This window comes from Rhinopithecus roxellana, chromosome 6, assembly GCF_007565055.1.
Source record: "Rhinopithecus roxellana isolate Shanxi Qingling chromosome 6, ASM756505v1, whole genome shotgun sequence".
NCBI classification, from domain to species: Eukaryota; Metazoa; Chordata; class Mammalia; order Primates; family Cercopithecidae; genus Rhinopithecus; species Rhinopithecus roxellana.
In genome coordinates, this window is record NC_044554.1 from 11015288 (window position 1) to 11032724 (window position 17437).

General features: G+C 43.3%; 1 protein-coding gene across 4 annotated transcripts in view; it reads left to right on the forward strand.

The window, feature by feature from the left end:
• Positions 1–17437, forward strand: part of LAMB1 (laminin subunit beta 1) — an 85587-nt gene that overhangs the window by 36800 nt on the left and 31350 nt on the right. For all 4 annotated transcript variants that reach the window (XM_030931854.1, XM_010382437.2, XM_030931855.1 and 1 more), the window contains 9 exons: positions 293–372; positions 8649–8784; positions 10274–10432; positions 11746–11873; positions 12089–12212; positions 12765–12969; positions 13579–13722; positions 13933–14164; positions 17158–17321. In XM_030931854.1, coding sequence (XP_030787714.1) covers positions 293–372; positions 8649–8784; positions 10274–10432; positions 11746–11873; positions 12089–12212; positions 12765–12969; positions 13579–13722; positions 13933–14164; positions 17158–17321 — 1372 coding nt within the window. The remainder of the gene's footprint in view (positions 1–292; positions 373–8648; positions 8785–10273; positions 10433–11745; positions 11874–12088; positions 12213–12764; positions 12970–13578; positions 13723–13932; positions 14165–17157; positions 17322–17437) is intronic.

Genomic DNA, 17437 nt, shown 5'->3' on the forward strand with positions numbered 1-17437 from the left:
GGTATCTTTACTGCTTGCTGTCATTAGTTGTCGAATGGAGGTTATCTGTAGGGCAAAGCAGCTGGTCTGTGACCTGGCATGATCGTGTGATTGTGGACGGCTCTCTGACTCCAGTGCCTGCAGCTCAGGTTTCTTCATTTCAGAATACTCCTTCCTTTTGTCGGCTTTCTGCTTTAATGATGAAAATGAGCATTTGATGGAACAGCCGAAACACGCTTTAACTTGCTCCTTACTGAATCTATTGTATAATTACAGAAACCTACCGTTACATGTTTCATGTTCTGTTCTGCAGCCAGAGCACTGGGGCTTAAGCAATGATTTGGATGGATGTCGACCATGTGACTGTGACCTTGGGGGAGCATTAAACAATAGGTAAGTGGAGCTCCACGAATGCTCTTGTCCTCAGCCTTCCAGGAAAGTCGTGACTTCTAGGAATGAGTGACATTCAATTGTTTCTCAAAAAGATATGCAAAATATATTTTTATATGTCTTGATAAATGTGTGTAGGTACCTCTGTGGACTAGATTCCCAGTGATGGAACTGCTAAGTCAAAGTACATATGTATTGTTAATTTTAATAGAGAATGTTAGGTTGTTCCAGACATATTGAACTAGTCTACTTTCCTATCAGTTACAAAAGTACCTTCTCCCCCATCCCCGGCAACAGTTGTTATCATCAACCATTTTATTTTTCAACAGTCTAAAAACATGGAAAATGGACTCCTGTTTTAATTTGTGTAGAGAATCTTTTCATTTTCTTTTCTTTTTTTTTTTTTTTGCAACTTCCAAATCCATTAATGAAAATTACATAAAATAATGTTTAGCTCCTTAAATACGCTAGTATTCCTTGAATAAATGAAGCATAAAGCTCCACCAGAAGCTATCAGAACACACATTTGGCAAGATGTTAAATCTGTGGGAGTTTAACCACCTTCAAGTCAAAGAGAATGTTGGTCTCTGTTCCTGGCTCAGAGTCAGAACATCTGGAACAGATAGTGTAAGTGACTGCTGAGAGAATAGACAGATGTTTCCCTGTGACCTTGAATCTTCCCAGAGAGAACACTCTGAATTCATTGAGCAAGCTTCATATGCTCAAAAACGGACTTTCTTTCCCAATTATTTCCCAACACCATAATAGTCTGCTGGGAAGGAATGAGGTTTTCAGCAGCAAGAACATGTTGTGTTTGTCCTCTTTATTTGGGTTTGTTCTGTTCGAGGTTGTGCCATAGACTCAGTACAGCATGTAGCCTCTGAAATCCAGTGTGAATTTCTGTTCTTAGAAAACCTCCAGAGACGAGGAAGCTAGGATGATTCCATAAAAGCAGGGAAGAAGACAGAATGCTGTCTGCTTGTGGAATCATTTTTCTGACTTTCCTTTGTGACTCCCAGAACACATGTTGAATCCTTTAGTAAATGACTCCTCAATTCAAAGCTGTCATCACTCCTAAAGTCCTTCTCGATGAGATGAAAGTGGCATATGCAATTCCTCAAATTATGTCATAAACTCAGGAATGTCCTATGGTTCTTAACCCTAAGTAATTTTTGTTCCTACACTCCCTTCCTCTTTTTCTCTATTCCACACACACTTCCTGTCTGTCTCCACCCACGCACAGGCCCTAGCCTGCCCTCTAATCTCTCCTGCAAAAATGTATAAAAACCAGAATGTATTCAACAAGAGAGTTTGGGAAGCAAAATTATCTAGTAAAGATTTTTAAAGCAGGTAATCATCTGATCTTTCCAGCATGATTGATGGGATGCCCTATCTTTGAGAATCATTGGTGGAGGGGAAAAAAAGAACATTTAAAGATGCCTTCTAGTCTGGTGACTCCAGAGTGTTTTATGGTGATCCTTTTCAAAGTTGTTTTCCCTCAAGAGGAATTTCCCCAGGAGCCCCTTAGGCAACTGAAGCACTGATTCTGCTGGGAGATCTGCACACATGCCACTGGGGAAATATTTGCTGGATGATTGGTTTGTTGCAATCACTCATCAAAACCTTTTACCTGATAATATTTCTTTGCTTTGCCTTGGATACGTCGTAGGTACTGAATAAATGCTGATTGAGTAGAAGAATTGAAAAATAAAAGATTTCTAAGATGTTAAAAACTAGATATGTACTCCTTAGGAGAGGCAATCTCTAAATGTGATCCCAGACACTCCTTAGTTACTTTGGTGAGGGACAGAATTAAGCATAAAAATCACTGGAAGTGGTAAAAGCTTTAAGATGTGTCGTACAGTGAGCCGAATGGATTTTTGGTAGTATGACAAAAGTTTAATAATTTATGTCTATTACATTGACAACTAACCTGAACTTTGGAATAACTAAAGAAGTGGCCAGGCACGTTGGCTCATGCCTGTAATCCTAGCACTTTGGGAGGCCGAGGCGGCCAGATCACCTGAGGTCAGGAGTTCGAGACCAGCCGGGCCAACATGGTGAAACCCCGTCTCTACTAAAAATACAAAAATTGGCCAGGTGTGGTGGCACCTGCCTGTAATCTCAGCTACTCAGGAGACTGAGGCAGGGAGAATCACCTGAACCTGGAAAACAGAGGTTGCAGTGAGCCGAGATCACACCATTGTACTCCAGCCTGGGTGACAGAGCAAGATTCTATCTCAAAAAAAAAAAAGTAAGACCTAATTAATTTAAATAATGTAACAGAAGCCAAGTTAATGAAGTTTTGCCTAGTAGATTACCTGTTTTAATGAAAAAGAATTGGCAGTGGTTGCTAGGTAAATGCTACTTGTAAATGTTTAATAACATTGAAAAATACAAACATTTTTACAGCATCCTTCAAAATTATTTTAACAATGAAATGTAGAGTTTTCATATCTGACTTGAAGCCCATCCCCCCCTTTTTTTTTGAGGCAGAGTCTCACTTTGTCACCTAGACTGGGGTGCAGTGGCGTGATCTCAGCTGACTGCAACCTCCGCCTCCTGGGTTCAAGCAATTTTCCTACCTCAGCCTCCCGAGTAGCTGGGTCTACGGGTGCCAGCGACAATACTCAGCTAATTTTTGTATTTTTAGTAGAGACGGGGTTTCACCATGTTGGTCAGGCTAGTCTTGAACTCCTGACCTCAAGTGATCTGCCTGCCTCAACCTCCCAAAGTACTGGGATTATAGGCTTGAGCCACCATGCCTGACTCCACCTCTTTTTTGAACTTACCATGCTGAAGCCCCGAACCCTCCCTTGATGCATTACTTCTGCATCTCTTTTAACATTTATTTTGTTCTTACAGTTGTATTAAAAAGATCTCTTTGGAAAGGGATTAATGCCATCTTTGTTTTTGCATCTCACTTGGCACCCAGCACGGTGGACCTGGCAGGTGCTCAATAAATAAGGGACTAAAATTTATTGTGCTTCAAGTCCAGAACAGAAGTTAGTAGATATTTTTATCATTGTATTGAATGACTATGGTATAGCTAACCCTTTGTTAATTATAATCATGCACTGCATAATAACATTTCAGTCAAGGATGGACCACACATACAATGGTGGTCCCATAAGATACTGTATTTTAACTGTAGCTTTTCTACATTTTGATATGGTTGAATACACAAATTCGTGCCGTTGTGTTACAATTGCCTGTGGTATTCAATACAGTAATATGCTGTACAGGTTTGTACCTTAGGAACAATAGGCTATGCTATACAGCCTGGGTGTGTAGTAAGCTATATCATCTAGGTTTGTGTAAGTACACTCTATGATGGTCACACAACAACAAAATTGTCTAACAACACATTTCTCAGAACATATCCCCATCATTGACACATGACTATACCGTGATAGAACAGGATTATAGAACATAGGTCCTACCGAAAATGAAGTGTCCTAGTTGGGGGTGGGGAGGAATGCCACCCTGAGAAAATGAATGGTGGTGACTGAACACTGTGGTTGGTTATTATGAATGATGCTTTTTATGCTTTAACATTTTTCTGCCTAATTCCTTAGTAATAGAGAAAGGTTAAAATTCCATTTTCCCTATCATCACCATTTAAATGAAATGGAATTTTTAAATGTTGACAATTTCTATATTTATGATAAATCTGTGTTTTTTTTTTTTTTTTTTTTTTGAGACGGAGTCTTGCTCTGTTGCCCAGGCTGGAGTGCAGTGGCACCATCTCAGCTCACTGCAAGCTCCGCCTCCCGGGTTCATGTCATTCTCCTGCCTCAGGCTCCCAAGTAGCTGGGACTACAGGCATCTGCCACCATGCCAGGATAATTTTTGTATTTTTAGTAGAGACGGGGTTTCACCGTGTTAGCCAGGATGGTCTCAATCTCCTGATCTCATGATCTGCCTGCCTCAGCCTCCCAAAGTGCTGGGATTACAGGCGTGAGCCACCACACCCGGCCATAAATCTATTTTTTTAAGAAATAATCTTGGCCTTCACCCACTGAGAAGACATAGGGCCTGTATTAGTTTTCTGTTGCTGCCATAACAAATTACCACAATTTGGTTATTTGAAACAATATAAGTTTATTATTTTCCAATTCTATGTGTTAAATACAGTCTCAGTGGACCAAAATCACCATGTTGGTAGGGCTGCAATGTTTTCTGAAGGCTCTAAAGGAGAATCTGTTTCCAGCTCATTTGGGTTTGTTGGCAGCATTCTGCTCCTTGCAGTCATAGGCTCAGGTTCCCCTTCTTTTGCTGGCTGTCATCTAAGGGCTATTCTTGGCCTCTAGAGCTACCCACATTCCTCGACTCATGGTCCTCTCTCCATCTTAAAAGCCACCACTGGGTCAAATCCTTCTCATGGCACAGCTCTCTGATCCACTTACTTCTCTGCCTGTCTCTTCAACTTTTAAGAATTTGTGTGATTAGATTGGGCCCACCCAGATAATCCAATAATCTCTCCATCTCAAGATCCTTCCCTTAATCACATCTGCAAAGTCCCTTTTGCCACGTGAGGTACCATCCCACAGATAACAGGGATGAGGATGTGGACATCTTTGGGGTCCATTATTCTGCCTCACACAGGGCCTTACTTATTTTATGTCCTTATTGTCCCTTACTGATTTAATGAATTGAATCTCTAGTTTACAGAGAAATTTGTAGAGAATACATAAAATTTTAAACGGTACCATTTCTATCAGATGTGATTTTTACTTGAACACAGGAGACAGTAATTACATGTAATAAATCATTGGTATCACAGTGAAGAAGCTAGGATTTGAGCTTGAGTTTTGAAAGCTGAGATTTGAAAGGTGCAAATGGTAAGCAGGGGAGGGCCTCCTAGCTGGGAGGGAAAAGACGGGTAAAGGCACAGAGATGGGAATGACTGTAGCAAGGTCGAGATCTGGCCTGATCTTGACCATCTCTGCTCACATTCCCCCATCACCCTCTTTGCTCTTGTTATTCCTGTCCTCTCTCTCCCTGTCAAGTCCTCTCTAGGCTTTAAGGACACCTCTTTCATGACGCCTCCCTCAGTCTCCTCAATCAGATGAATCATATCTTCTTCTCCCATAGTGCTTTGCTTGTAACTCTATCAATGCATAGGTCCTTATGGCATTTTGATTTGTTGCATTGGTTAATTTCTTTATTGTTTATCCCCAATTAGACTGTAAGTTCTTTAGGACAGGGACTTTTTTTTTTTTTTCTATGTCTCTTTCTGTATATCATTTAGCCAGAAATAATAGACTTACTGAGGAATAAGGATTCATTCAGAACAAAGTTCACAATGGACTAAAATGTGAGGGTACCTGCACTGGGAAGCAAGGCTGCTAGGGCCAATATTTGCTCAGTAAATATTTGCTGAAGAATATGAGGAGTGTGGCTCATTGGAAAGCAAAGAGTCGGCACGAGAAAGAGAAGCCGTTTTCAGAGGATGGGTTATGGAGGCTGCAGAAAGCCAGGCAGAGGGCATCATAACTTGATATCATAAGAAACAATTGTGGGTGTTCGTGAAATAATGGAAGCAGTGCTGTGGGAAGATCGGTTAGCCCATGGTAGACAGGATGGACTAAGCAGAAGAAGGAGAAGAGTTTGAGAGGTCAGTTTAGGAGACTGTTAGAGTAATAGGTATGGGGTGATGCCATCCTGGATGGAGGCAGTGGCAACGACAGTGAGACGAAGCTGCTAAGTTGAGAAACATTTTGAAGTAAAACTTGAATATTGGGATAAAGGTAAGAGAAGGTGATGTCTCACCTATACCATGAGAAGACTTTTAAATCTAGTGGCAGAAACAGCAGAGCTGAAGATAAGAAATCAGTGTGGGAGGTGATGATCTGTTTGGGATGAGATGAATTAGAGATGACAGCTGGCCAGTCCATGAAAATGTCCCATTGATGACTGAGAATAGAGAAGCAGAGCACAGCCAGCTGCTGGATCCTGAGAGCTGGAGGGTGAGGGCCATCTGCATAGCAAAGCCAGGAGAATGAGTTCACTGAAGGAGCCAGTCTTGAAATTGGAGCCATGCCTATCTGTGATGACAATTCAAGCCTGTGGACAGAGACTTGTGATTGGCAGGGCTGCTGTTAAGGGAATTCCTTTCACATGATTGGCTCTCATGGAGCCATTCCTTGTTTAGAATTGTGCTGCAGATAGAGGCAACACTGGGAGCCTGCTGGTGCCTTTGTCCTCACCTTCATTTCCTCGTTCTCTAATGGTTGCGCATGAAGGTCTAGTTGTTTTCTTCTTTGGTGGTTCACGTTTTGGATATTTGTTCTCTCAGTAAACATTTGGGGAGGAAATAATTTTCTTTTGTCCATATGATGTAATGTCTGATGCCTGAATTTCTTAAAATAGCTTTTGTTCATGGACTGTGCCAAAAGAGGGCTAGGTCCTAATTGGAGCAAGCTTTCCTCTCCTGGGAATTGGCTATGGGACGTTCAGAATTCCTATTCCTGGCTGGGCGCAGTGGCTCACGCCTGTAATCCCAACACTTTGGGAAGCTGAGGCAGGCGGATCACGAGGTCAGGAAATCGAGATCAGCCTGGCCAATATGGTAAAACCCAATCTCTACTAAAAATACAAAAATTAGCTGGGTGTGGTGGCAGGCGCCTATAGTCCCAGCTACTCTGGAGGCTGAGGCGGGAAAATAGCTTGAACCCAAGAGGTGGAGGTTGCAGTGAACTGTGATCGTTCCACTGTACTCTAGCCTGGGCGACAGCGAGACTGCATCTCAAAAGCGAAAAAAAAAAAAAAAAAAGAATTCCTATTCTGTAGTGTAAAAATATGATACACAGAAAGAGGACTTCAGCTATGCTGTGGCAGGGCCGTTTAGGATTTTATTTTATGTATTTATTTATTTTGAGATGAACTCTTGCTCTGTCACCCAGGCTGGAGTGCAATGGCACAATCTCGGCTCACTGCAACTCCCACCTCCCGAGTTCAAGTGATTCTCTTGTCTCAGTCTCCCAAGTAGCTGAGATTACAGGTGTGTGCCCCTACACCCGGCTAATTTTTTGTATTTTAAGTAGCGACGGGGTTTCACCATGTTGGCCAGGCTGGTCTCAAACTCCTGACCTCAGGTGATCCACCCGCCTCGGCCTCCCAAAGTGTGGGATTACAGACGTGAGCCACTGAACACCCAGCCTCGGGACATTTTTAATAAGCCTGTGAGTGCAAAGTCTTCCTGTGAGTTGCAACTTGCCTTAGGTACCTTGTTTAAAACTTTGGGATGAGAAAAAAAGAATCTTGAGAAGGGGTTAAAGTAACAATTCCAAACCACAGCTCATCTTTAAGTGAAGTAAAAATGGATACATGTAATTTGAGTTTTATTTTGTATACAAAATCATGATACTAATAAAGAGGACATAAGCTGAGAACAGAAGTTTCACTCTAGTTGCCCAGGCTAGAGTGCAATGGGGTGATCTTAGCTCGCCTCAACCTCCACCTCCCAGTTCAAGCGATTCTCCTGCCTCAGCCTCCTGAGTAGCTGGGATTACAGGCATGTACCACCATGCCTGGCTAATTTTGTATTTTTAGTAGAGACGGGGTTTCTCCATGTTGGTGAGGCTGGTTTTGAACTCCCAACCTCAGGTGATCCACCTGCCTTGGCCTCCCAAAGTGCTGGGATTACAGGCATGAGCAACCGCGCCCGGCTGCATTTCTTATATTTAGCATAGCATAGCCAATGGAAAGGGGGAAGAGAGACACGAGATGCAGAAGTAAAACTCACAGAATTTGATTCCTAATGGAGGGTGAAGAAAGAATCTGGAGAACTTCTAATTTCTGACTTGGTTGAGTCAGCAGGTGGTAGCGCCTTCACCCTGGTAGAGACCATGGGAGGGATTGAGGGCTTCTGTTTTAGATCCGTTGGTTTGGGATGCCTCTGGGACAGCCAAGCTGGAGATGTTCTTCAGGGAGCTGGATATTTGAGCCTAAGTCTCAGGAAATAAGCAAAAGATTTAAGATGCCAAAGCAAGAAAGTTTGGGATGTCGAAAACCTCCATGTGATGCGGATGGAGTGTCAGTCAAGAGAGGGCAAGGGAGGTAAAACCGAGAAGACCAGGTTCTCGGCCATGCTTTTGGAGTTTGGGATTAATCCATAGGCACTATTTTTTTCCACATATGTATTTTCTGAAGAAAACAAGAACATGCTATGTATTTGGCCCTGTGTACTGAGTAATGGCAGCTGTAGAGCTGCTTCTGGTGGGCCGACTCGGGTGACCATGAACTCAGTTGACCTGGCTCCTCCTCCCTTCCAGTTGCTCTGCAGAGTCAGGCCAGTGCTCATGTCGGCCTCACATGATTGGACGTCAGTGCAATGAAGTGGAACCTGGTTACTACTTTGCCACCCTGGATCACTACCTCTATGAAGCGGAGGAAGCCAACTTGGGGCCCGTGAGTAGGGGAGTGCGTGGCACGTCGGTAAAGCAGTGTTTTGGGGTGTAGTAGAACATACATGCTTTGTAAAGAGTCCATTTCAGAAGCATTTTTATAGCTTTATCAGTGAGCACAAAATAAGGATCAGGACCATGTCTTCGTGAGAACAGTCATATTTAAAGCTAAGTAAATCTGTAACTCACAAATTGGCTTTGGAGCATTCACTGAAAAGGCTTTTGGTTGGTTTAAGAAATTTGTCTTTCCAAGAAACTTTTCTTCTCCCTACTTATGCTCCAAAGTTATCAACCTAACATGGTAAATACTGAGGCAAGGATATTGTTTCATCTATTCATCCCCAAATTTAATGACTTTAAATGTATGCCTAGCTCTTGAGTTGGGGTGGGCTGAAAGAGCTGGAGGCTGGCTGGGCATTTCTCTCCACATGACCTTTCTTTCTTTCTTTTGAGATTGAGTTTCGCTCTTGGAAGGCTGGAGTGCAGTGGCGCCATCTCGGCTCACCACAACCTCTGCCTCCTGGGTTCAAGCGATTCTCCTGCCTCAGCTTCCCGAGTAGCTGGGATTACAGGCATGCACCATCACGCCTGGCTAATTTTGTATTTTTAGTAGAGACGGGGTTTCACCATGTTGGTCAGGCTGGTCTCGAACTCCCGACCTCAGGTGATCTGCCTGCTTTGGCCTCCCAAAGTGCTGGGATTACAGGCGTGAGCCATCATGCCTGGCGATAGTGAGATTTCTTAGATGGCTTCTGGCTTCCAAAAAGAGGAAACAAGCTGCCAGGTCTCTTAAAGCTTGGACTCAGAAGTCCTAGAAAGTTCCTCACGTTCTGTTGGTCACAAGTCACAAGGACAGCCCGGATTCGTGGAAAGGATAACACAGTTTGCACCTCTTGCTGGGTAAGGCCACACACGGATACATACAGATACAGACAGGGAATGAAAGAGTTGATCACAGCCATTTTTTGATATGACCAACCACAGGTATTAAAAAATAACCCTGTAAACAGTTAATCAGAATTAACTCATCAGTTGTGAACATTCATTATCATATCAAGTTTCTTTACTTGAAAATGGAGCCTAAAACTAAGGCCAATATGAGAGACAGAAATCCACTAGATATTGGACTAACCTTATGGAGAATCTGGGAAGCACCTTATGATTCCTAGACTTGCTTATAATGGCAGGTGTGATGTTCTCTTTTTTCCTTTATGCTTATTCTCCTGGTTGTATCAAATAAGGTATATCCCAAGCCTTTGAGTGCCATCTCCAGTGTCCCAAGACTACTCCAACCACAAAACTAAAAAGAAACCAGTTTCCTGTTTGGATATCAAAAACTTTTTACCATCTATTAGGGGAGATTTGACTATAAAAAATAGACATAAGGTAGCAACCGTTTTTGAATCTTTGGGTGACTTCGGATTTCTTTGACTATTGAAAGTTATTGAATTCCATTTCAAATAAAGAATAACCATGTTTCGCCATGTCCTCAGGGGGTTAGCATAGTGGAGCGGCAGTACATCCAGGACCGGATTCCCTCCTGGACTGGAGCCGGCTTTGTCCGAGTGCCTGAAGGGGCTTATTTGGAGTTTTTCATTGATGACATACCATATTCCATGGAGTATGACATCCTAATTCGCTATGAGCCACAGGTAAAGAAACCACTCAGTGCACTGGTGGAGGAGGGAGGGGAGAAATCAGTAGAAAAATAGTACTTCTAATGGGTATTATATATAGTTGTGAAATATGGAGGTTGCATCAGAACAGATGAGATTCTGACAGTCTCACCTCCTCTATGGAAGTTAAAATGTACCATTTTCTTTCTTTCTTTCTTTCTTTCTTTCTTTCTTTCTTTCTTTCTTTCTTTCTTTCTTCTTTCTTTCTTTCTTTCTTATTATTATTATTATTATTATTATTATTATTATTATTATTTTTGAGTCTCACTCTGTTGCCCAGCCTGGAGGGCAGTGGTGCAATCTCAGCTCACTGCAACCTCTACCTCCCGGATTCAAGCAATTCTCCGCCTCAGCCTCCTGAGTAGCTGGGATTACAGGCATGCGCCACCATGCCCGGCTAATTTTTGTATTTTTAATAGAGATGGGGTTTCGCCATGTTGGCCAGGCTGATCTCAAACTCCTGACCTCAGGTGATTCGCCCGCCTCAGCCTCCCAAAGTGCTAGGATTACAGGCATGAGCTACCACACCCAGCCAAAATGTACCATTTTCTTCAATCCATTTTCTCAAACATAGTGATCTTTTGTGAGGCACTCAACCTTGCTGAGGACTGAGGTGGTGATGAGGATGTATGAGATCCTCTCCTTCCCTCACAGCCTGGCTGTCCAGTGACAGACTGAAGCCCCGAATTGTAATGAAAGGCTGCAGGTGACGGTGCAACAGCAGAGAGATGCATGGTCCTAGAAGATGGGCATGCACCAGCCAGCCCGAGCCAGGGCTACCAAAATGTTTTCCTAGAGAATCAGAGCGAGGCCTTAAAGTGTGAATGGAATTGTGGAAAGCTGGCACAAAAGTAAGAAATAGTGTGAGTGGAAAAGAGAAGGGAGGGTTTTGTTTTTATTGAGAATCATTCCACATAGCTTGATGAGAGATATGGTTGGAGATGCTGTTGGCAAAAATACTTGGATTAGTAAAGGAATTTGGACTATAATATTCACAGGAAGCTATTGAAGCATTTCAAGCAGGGGATTGTCATTATCTGAGATGCTTTAAAGTGGAGTGAAAGGGACATTGGGAAGAGGCAGAGAACAGCTGAGAGGTGTTTCAGCATCCAGGGTAGAAGGGATTTAGGCTGGAACCAGGGGAGTAGCAGACGTAGTAGTAAAGAGGAAAGGGAAAAGCAACTGTTTGTTTTCCATTTCAACTTGGCAATTGATTGATTTGGAGAGGTCTTTTTATAAACAGGCAGTGGTGGACTAACCATCTTTTCATTGTTTGTTTCTTATTCTAGCTACCCGACCACTGGGAAAAAGCTGTCATCACAGTGCAGCGACCTGGAAAGATTCCACCCAGCAGCCGATGTGGTAATACCATCCCCAATGATGACAACCAGGTGGTGTCATTATCACCAGGCTCAAGGTCAGTGTGACAGTGGTTTGGCAGCTCAACAGACTTCATATGCAAATTAGTATTTTTCTAATATTTTGTGAGTTTTCAAGTCACCATTTCAGAGCCAGACGTTGACTGCTGACTTTTTTCCTTTGGAATTATTGATGCAGAGCTTTGTTCTTAATTTTTATTTTTTGGATGCATGAAGGTTGACTTTCGTTGTTGTCTTTTTTGTGTGGGGGCAGATACGTTGTCCTTCCTCGGCCAGTGTGCTTTGAGAAGGGAACGAACTACACGGTGAGGTTGGAGCTGCCTCAATACACCTCCTCTGATAGCGACGTGGAGAGCCCCTACACGCTGATCGATTCTGTAAGTGTGAGATCGCTTCTGGCATATGCAGGAAAACCTGAGCGGAAAGTGCCCAGCTGCTCCCAGGGTGTTTTGTTGAGGCATAATGCTGAGGCCAGCGCTTAAGCAGAATCATTCTTTCTTGCCTCCGAGGTCACTTTGCTTATACTTCACCCCATGGAAAGGATTTATTCCTTCTAAAAATATAAAATGTCTTTAAAAAAAAAATAGTATTTCACTGGGCCTAGTGACTCACACCTGTAATCCCAGCACTTTGTGATGCTGAGGCAGGAGGATCGTTTGAGGCCAGGAGTTCAAGACCAGCCTGGGCAACAAAGCAAGACCCCATCTCTAAAATAAAAATAGCATTTCAAAAGCCATCAAGCTGTGTAAAATATATCTAAAATTTCCTGCCAAGAGTATTTAGGAATAGGGAGGTTTATGCTTTAATGAGTCTAATGATTTCTGTTCAAGGATCAAAGAAGCATTTGGGTTTTTTCCACGTTTGCTTGCTTAAACCCATGCCGTGGGGCACCACTGTAAGGATGTTTGGCTGTTCTCATTTCTTCACAGCTTGTTCTCATGCCATACTGTAAATCACTGGACATCTTCACCGTGGGAGGTTCAGGAGATGGGGTGGTCACCAACAGTGCCTGGGAAACCTTTCAGAGATACCGATGTCTAGAGAACAGCAGAAGCGTTGTGAAAACGCCGATGACAGATGTTTGCAGAAACATCATCTTTAGCATTTCTGCCCTGTTACACCAGACAGGCCTGGGTAGGTATTGCTTGGCAGCTGCAGCAGCTGCTGTTTCTGGCTCTGAGTATACCTGGCACACGAAGTGCAGTGGAGTGCCTGCCCCGTAGCCTTGTGTTAGGCAGCACAAGGGAAATAGTGTCTCAATTACAGTGTGTCTTTATCTTTTTAAGTAATATTTTAGCGATAGAGCACCACTGAAGATGGAATCGATATTCAAGAAATATGCAAATAACAGGTGATCAGGGGAAAAGTCCATGAGGATAAAGCATTTCCATAAGCAGGGTAGTGAGTGGGGAATGGAATCAGAGAAGCATCAAATGACTGAAATGTATGTTTTTCTCTTTGAAAGGTCAGATCATCCTCTGAAGGTCACTGGGCTTTGGTCTAATGTCCTGTGATATTTGAGCTTTGAAGGCAAGGGGAGAAAATGTTAATGACCTCCTGCCTAGAAAAACTGCTTTGATCTGCCAACTCTGCCTCCCTTTTCTTCCCTTCCACTCATCATAGGGATGATACTGCTTTAACCCAGAACTCTGAATAAACCAAAGTAGTAAAGGAGAAAGGATCAGGGAGAGCCTGTTGATATGCTGCTCCGTGTCATGGGTTCTGGCCTCTCTTTACCCACAGCTTGTGAATGCGACCCTCAGGGTTCATTGAGTTCCGTGTGTGATCCCAACGGAGGCCAGTGCCAGTGCCGGCCCAACGTGGTTGGAAGAACCTGCAACAGATGCGCACCTGGAACTTTTGGCTTTGGCCCCAGTGGATGCAAACGTAGGTTCCTCAAAAGCATTGTTATGCATTCATTCAGATTAACTCAGCCATCGTGGCAGGGTTCCATGGCTGCAGAGCCGATGCCTCCCTCCTGAAGTTGATCGCACCAACCCATGAGCATTCTGAATTGGGAACAGGGTGCTTATAAAAGGGGCATGTTTCCATTGAATGAGTTTCTCAAGGCAGTTCCTTGTTTGCCTGTTTCTTTAGCTTGTGAGTGCCATCTGCAAGGATCTGTCAATGCCTTCTGCAATCCTGTCACTGGCCAGTGCCACTGTTTCCAGGGAGTGTATGCTCGGCAGTGTGATCGGTGCTTACCTGGGCACTGGGGATTTCCAAGTTGCCAGCCCTGCCAGTGCAATGGCCACGCCGATGACTGCGACCCAGTGATGGGGGAGTGCTTGAACTGCCAGGACTACACTATGGGTCATAACTGTGAGAGGTATGCAGACACTGAAAGTAAGGAGAATGCAATGATCTCTGGCTGAGCAGACAGCATCTTAGACCAGCCACAGAATTCATCTCCACCAGGTTTCAGCTCACCCATTTCTAACCACCTCATTATTTTTTAGGATCTTGTTTATTTATCTAGTATGTATTGAGTTTACATCCTCTAGGTGCCAGGCACCATTCTGGTGCTGGAGATACCGCAGAGAACAAAACTGACACGAATCTGTCCTCTTGGAGAGTCACCCTAGAGCTTACCATAGGGCTGTATAGAAATTCCGTCTGTCTCAGCAGATTCTGACTGAGGATGAGAGTTGTGAAATGCTCCTGCCTAATTTAGGCGAAAGGAGAAACTAATCCAAATGGGATTAGTCATTTTAAATAGCTTTGTTTTTCAGAACACTTTATGCAACCATAGTTTCCAGGAGACTCTATAAAACATGCCTAAGTAGATCTGTTCTCCAGTTAGCAAATGTCAGTTGAATAATCATTATGGATGTGCCAGATATATAGTAAGAAAAGGAGAATGTGCCTCCATAACATTAATAGGATAGCTCAATAGATAAAAAATAGTCCATATGAAAAAATTACCTGCTGACTTACACTGTTCATTACTAATTAAGAAATGCAGACAGTACTGTTAGAAATGGCTTTTTGGGAGTAATAGTCCGCACCTTTTCACTGTGATAAATTTTTTCTCTTCCAACATCCATTCGCCCTATAGAAGATACTTGTTTTTAAAAGTTACTCGTGAAACATTGCAGCAAGTGCTTCAGTCAGTGGTGAAGTTACTCATGAGACGAAAGAGAAATTGTTAGTGAAACACTGAATATGTGATTAACTTTTGGCATGAGGATGTTCATGGAGGCAAACGTGGCTCTCGGCTCAATGCTAGAACGGTATTCAAGAATAAAAATTATCCCTTCCAACCTTAAAATTGTGTTGTAAAAAGATAGCAAGGACACAGTTATACAAGAGTGAAAGGAGGAAATTAATACATTGGGGTCATCTTTTTCTTTTCTGCCCTATTTTCCATTATTGTGTTTTCAAAGAGAGCTGGAGAATATGAGAGAAAGACATGAGAAAACCAGATTAACAGGGAGCAGAGAGAGGAGGGGTAACAGAGGTAAACAGCAAAGGGGGCTGCCACATGCTGATTCAGAATCAGCATTCACACTGTGGAATGCATTTGAACAAACATCATGTCAGAATGGCATAGTTGATATCTGTGACCAGCTTTGGATTTTATTTGTAAAGGGTTTTGAGAATGAGAAAGGGTGTGGGAGAAGGAAGATTTTTAATTTTAGGTTTGGGTGGCACACACTTGATTTTAAGTATTTGGAATTCTACTATCTAGTTTGAGCTAGTTTCTCATCATTCTTTTTTCTCATTCCAAGATAACCACAGTTTCAATCCTGTGAATTTATAAAGAAACTCTACACTTAGATTGTTCCCAAGGGGAGGCAAGAAATGAACAATTTCTATCATGATGTATTTGGATTGCCTCCAAAAGACTTGAGAAACAAATTGAATTGGAAATCCTTGGACCTCAGTTCCTGGCCCAATTCTGCTTCTAACTTGCTTTCTAACCTTGAGTGAGTTAGGATATCCAGCTTTAAAAGATTTTTTTTGAGATGGAGTTTCACTCTTGTTGCCCAGGCTGGAGTGCAATGGCACAATCTTGGCTCACCACAACCTCTGTCTCCCGGCTTCAAGCGATTCTTCTGCCCCAGCCTCCCAAGTAGCTGGGACTACAGGCTTTTTGTTGTTGTTGTTTGTTTTAAGATGGAGTCTCATTCTGTCACTCAGGCTGGAATGCAATGGTGCAATTTCAGCTCACTGCAACCTCCATCTCCCGGGTTCAAGCGATTCTCCTGCCTCAGCCTCCCAAGTAGCTGGGATTACAGGCACGTGCCACCATACCTGGCTAATTTTTTGTATTTTTAAGAGAGATGGAGTTTCACCATGTTGGTCAGGCTGGTCTCGAACTCCCAACCTCAGGTGATCCACCCACCTCAGCCTCCCAAAGTGCTGGGATGAGCCACTTTACAGGAGTGAGCCACCGCACCTGGCCGGAATATCCAGCTTTTCATAAGCAGAACAGCTAGGTTGGATTAGATTGTCTCCAAAGTTCCTTCAAGATGTTATATTGAAGGAAATTAAAAAGTAACCTAATTACTATTCATCTTGACAAGCAGGCTAACATAGTAAAAGAATGTATTGCTAAAAGGGCACTGAGTTCAACTTCTAGCTCATTATTTAACTAGTTGTATAAACTTTGAGGATCCTTTGACCTCCATGTATTTGTTATCTTTAAAGAGTGGGATTGATCACCTGAGGTCAGGAGTTTGAGACCAGCCTGACCAACATGGTGAAACCCCGTCTACTAAAAATACAAAAATTAGGCTGGGTGTGGTGGCGCACCCCTGTAAAGTGGCTCATCCCAGCACTTCGGGAGGCTGAAGTGGGTGGATCACCTGAGGCTGGGAGTTCGAGACCAGCCAGGCCAACATGGTGAAACCCTGTCTCTACTAAAAATACAAAAATTAGCCAGGTATGGTGGCGGGTGCCTGTAATCCCAGCTACTCGGGAGGCTGAGGCTGGAGAATCACTTGAACCAGGAGGTGGAGGTTGCAGTGCGCTGAGATCGTGCCACTGCACTCCAGCCTGGCCACAGAGTGAGATTCCATCTAAAAAACAAAAAAAATTTAGCCGAGTGTGGTGGCATGTGCCTGTAGTCCCAGCTACTTGGGAGGCTGAGGCAGGAGAATCACTTGAACCCGGAAAACAGGTTGCACCGAGCTGAGATAGCGCCACTGCACTCCAGCCTGCGTGACAGAGCAAGACTTTGTCTCCAAAAAAAAAAAAAAGAAAGAAAAAGTGAGTGGAGAAGAGTGTGCCCAAACAGAACAGTTTTCAAGACTTTCCTTGGAACAGGTTTCTTAGAACTGTGGGATCATGGCCTGCTCTCTTCTGTGACTGATGCAGATGCTTGGCTGGTTACTATGGTGACCCCATCATTGGGTCAGGAGATCACTGCCGCCCTTGCCCTTGCCCAGATGGTCCCGACAGTGGACGCCAGTTTGCCAGGAGCTGCTACCAAGATCCTGTTACTTTACAGCTTGCCTGTGTTTGTGATCCTGGATACATTGGTAAGTCGTGTGCAGACTTTGGGAGGCAAAGAGGGAGGAAAAGATGTCTTTATGAGTTCATTGTTAATGAGAAAAAAAGATGCAAAGTGAACCAATTAAGTCCACTTTTATAATGT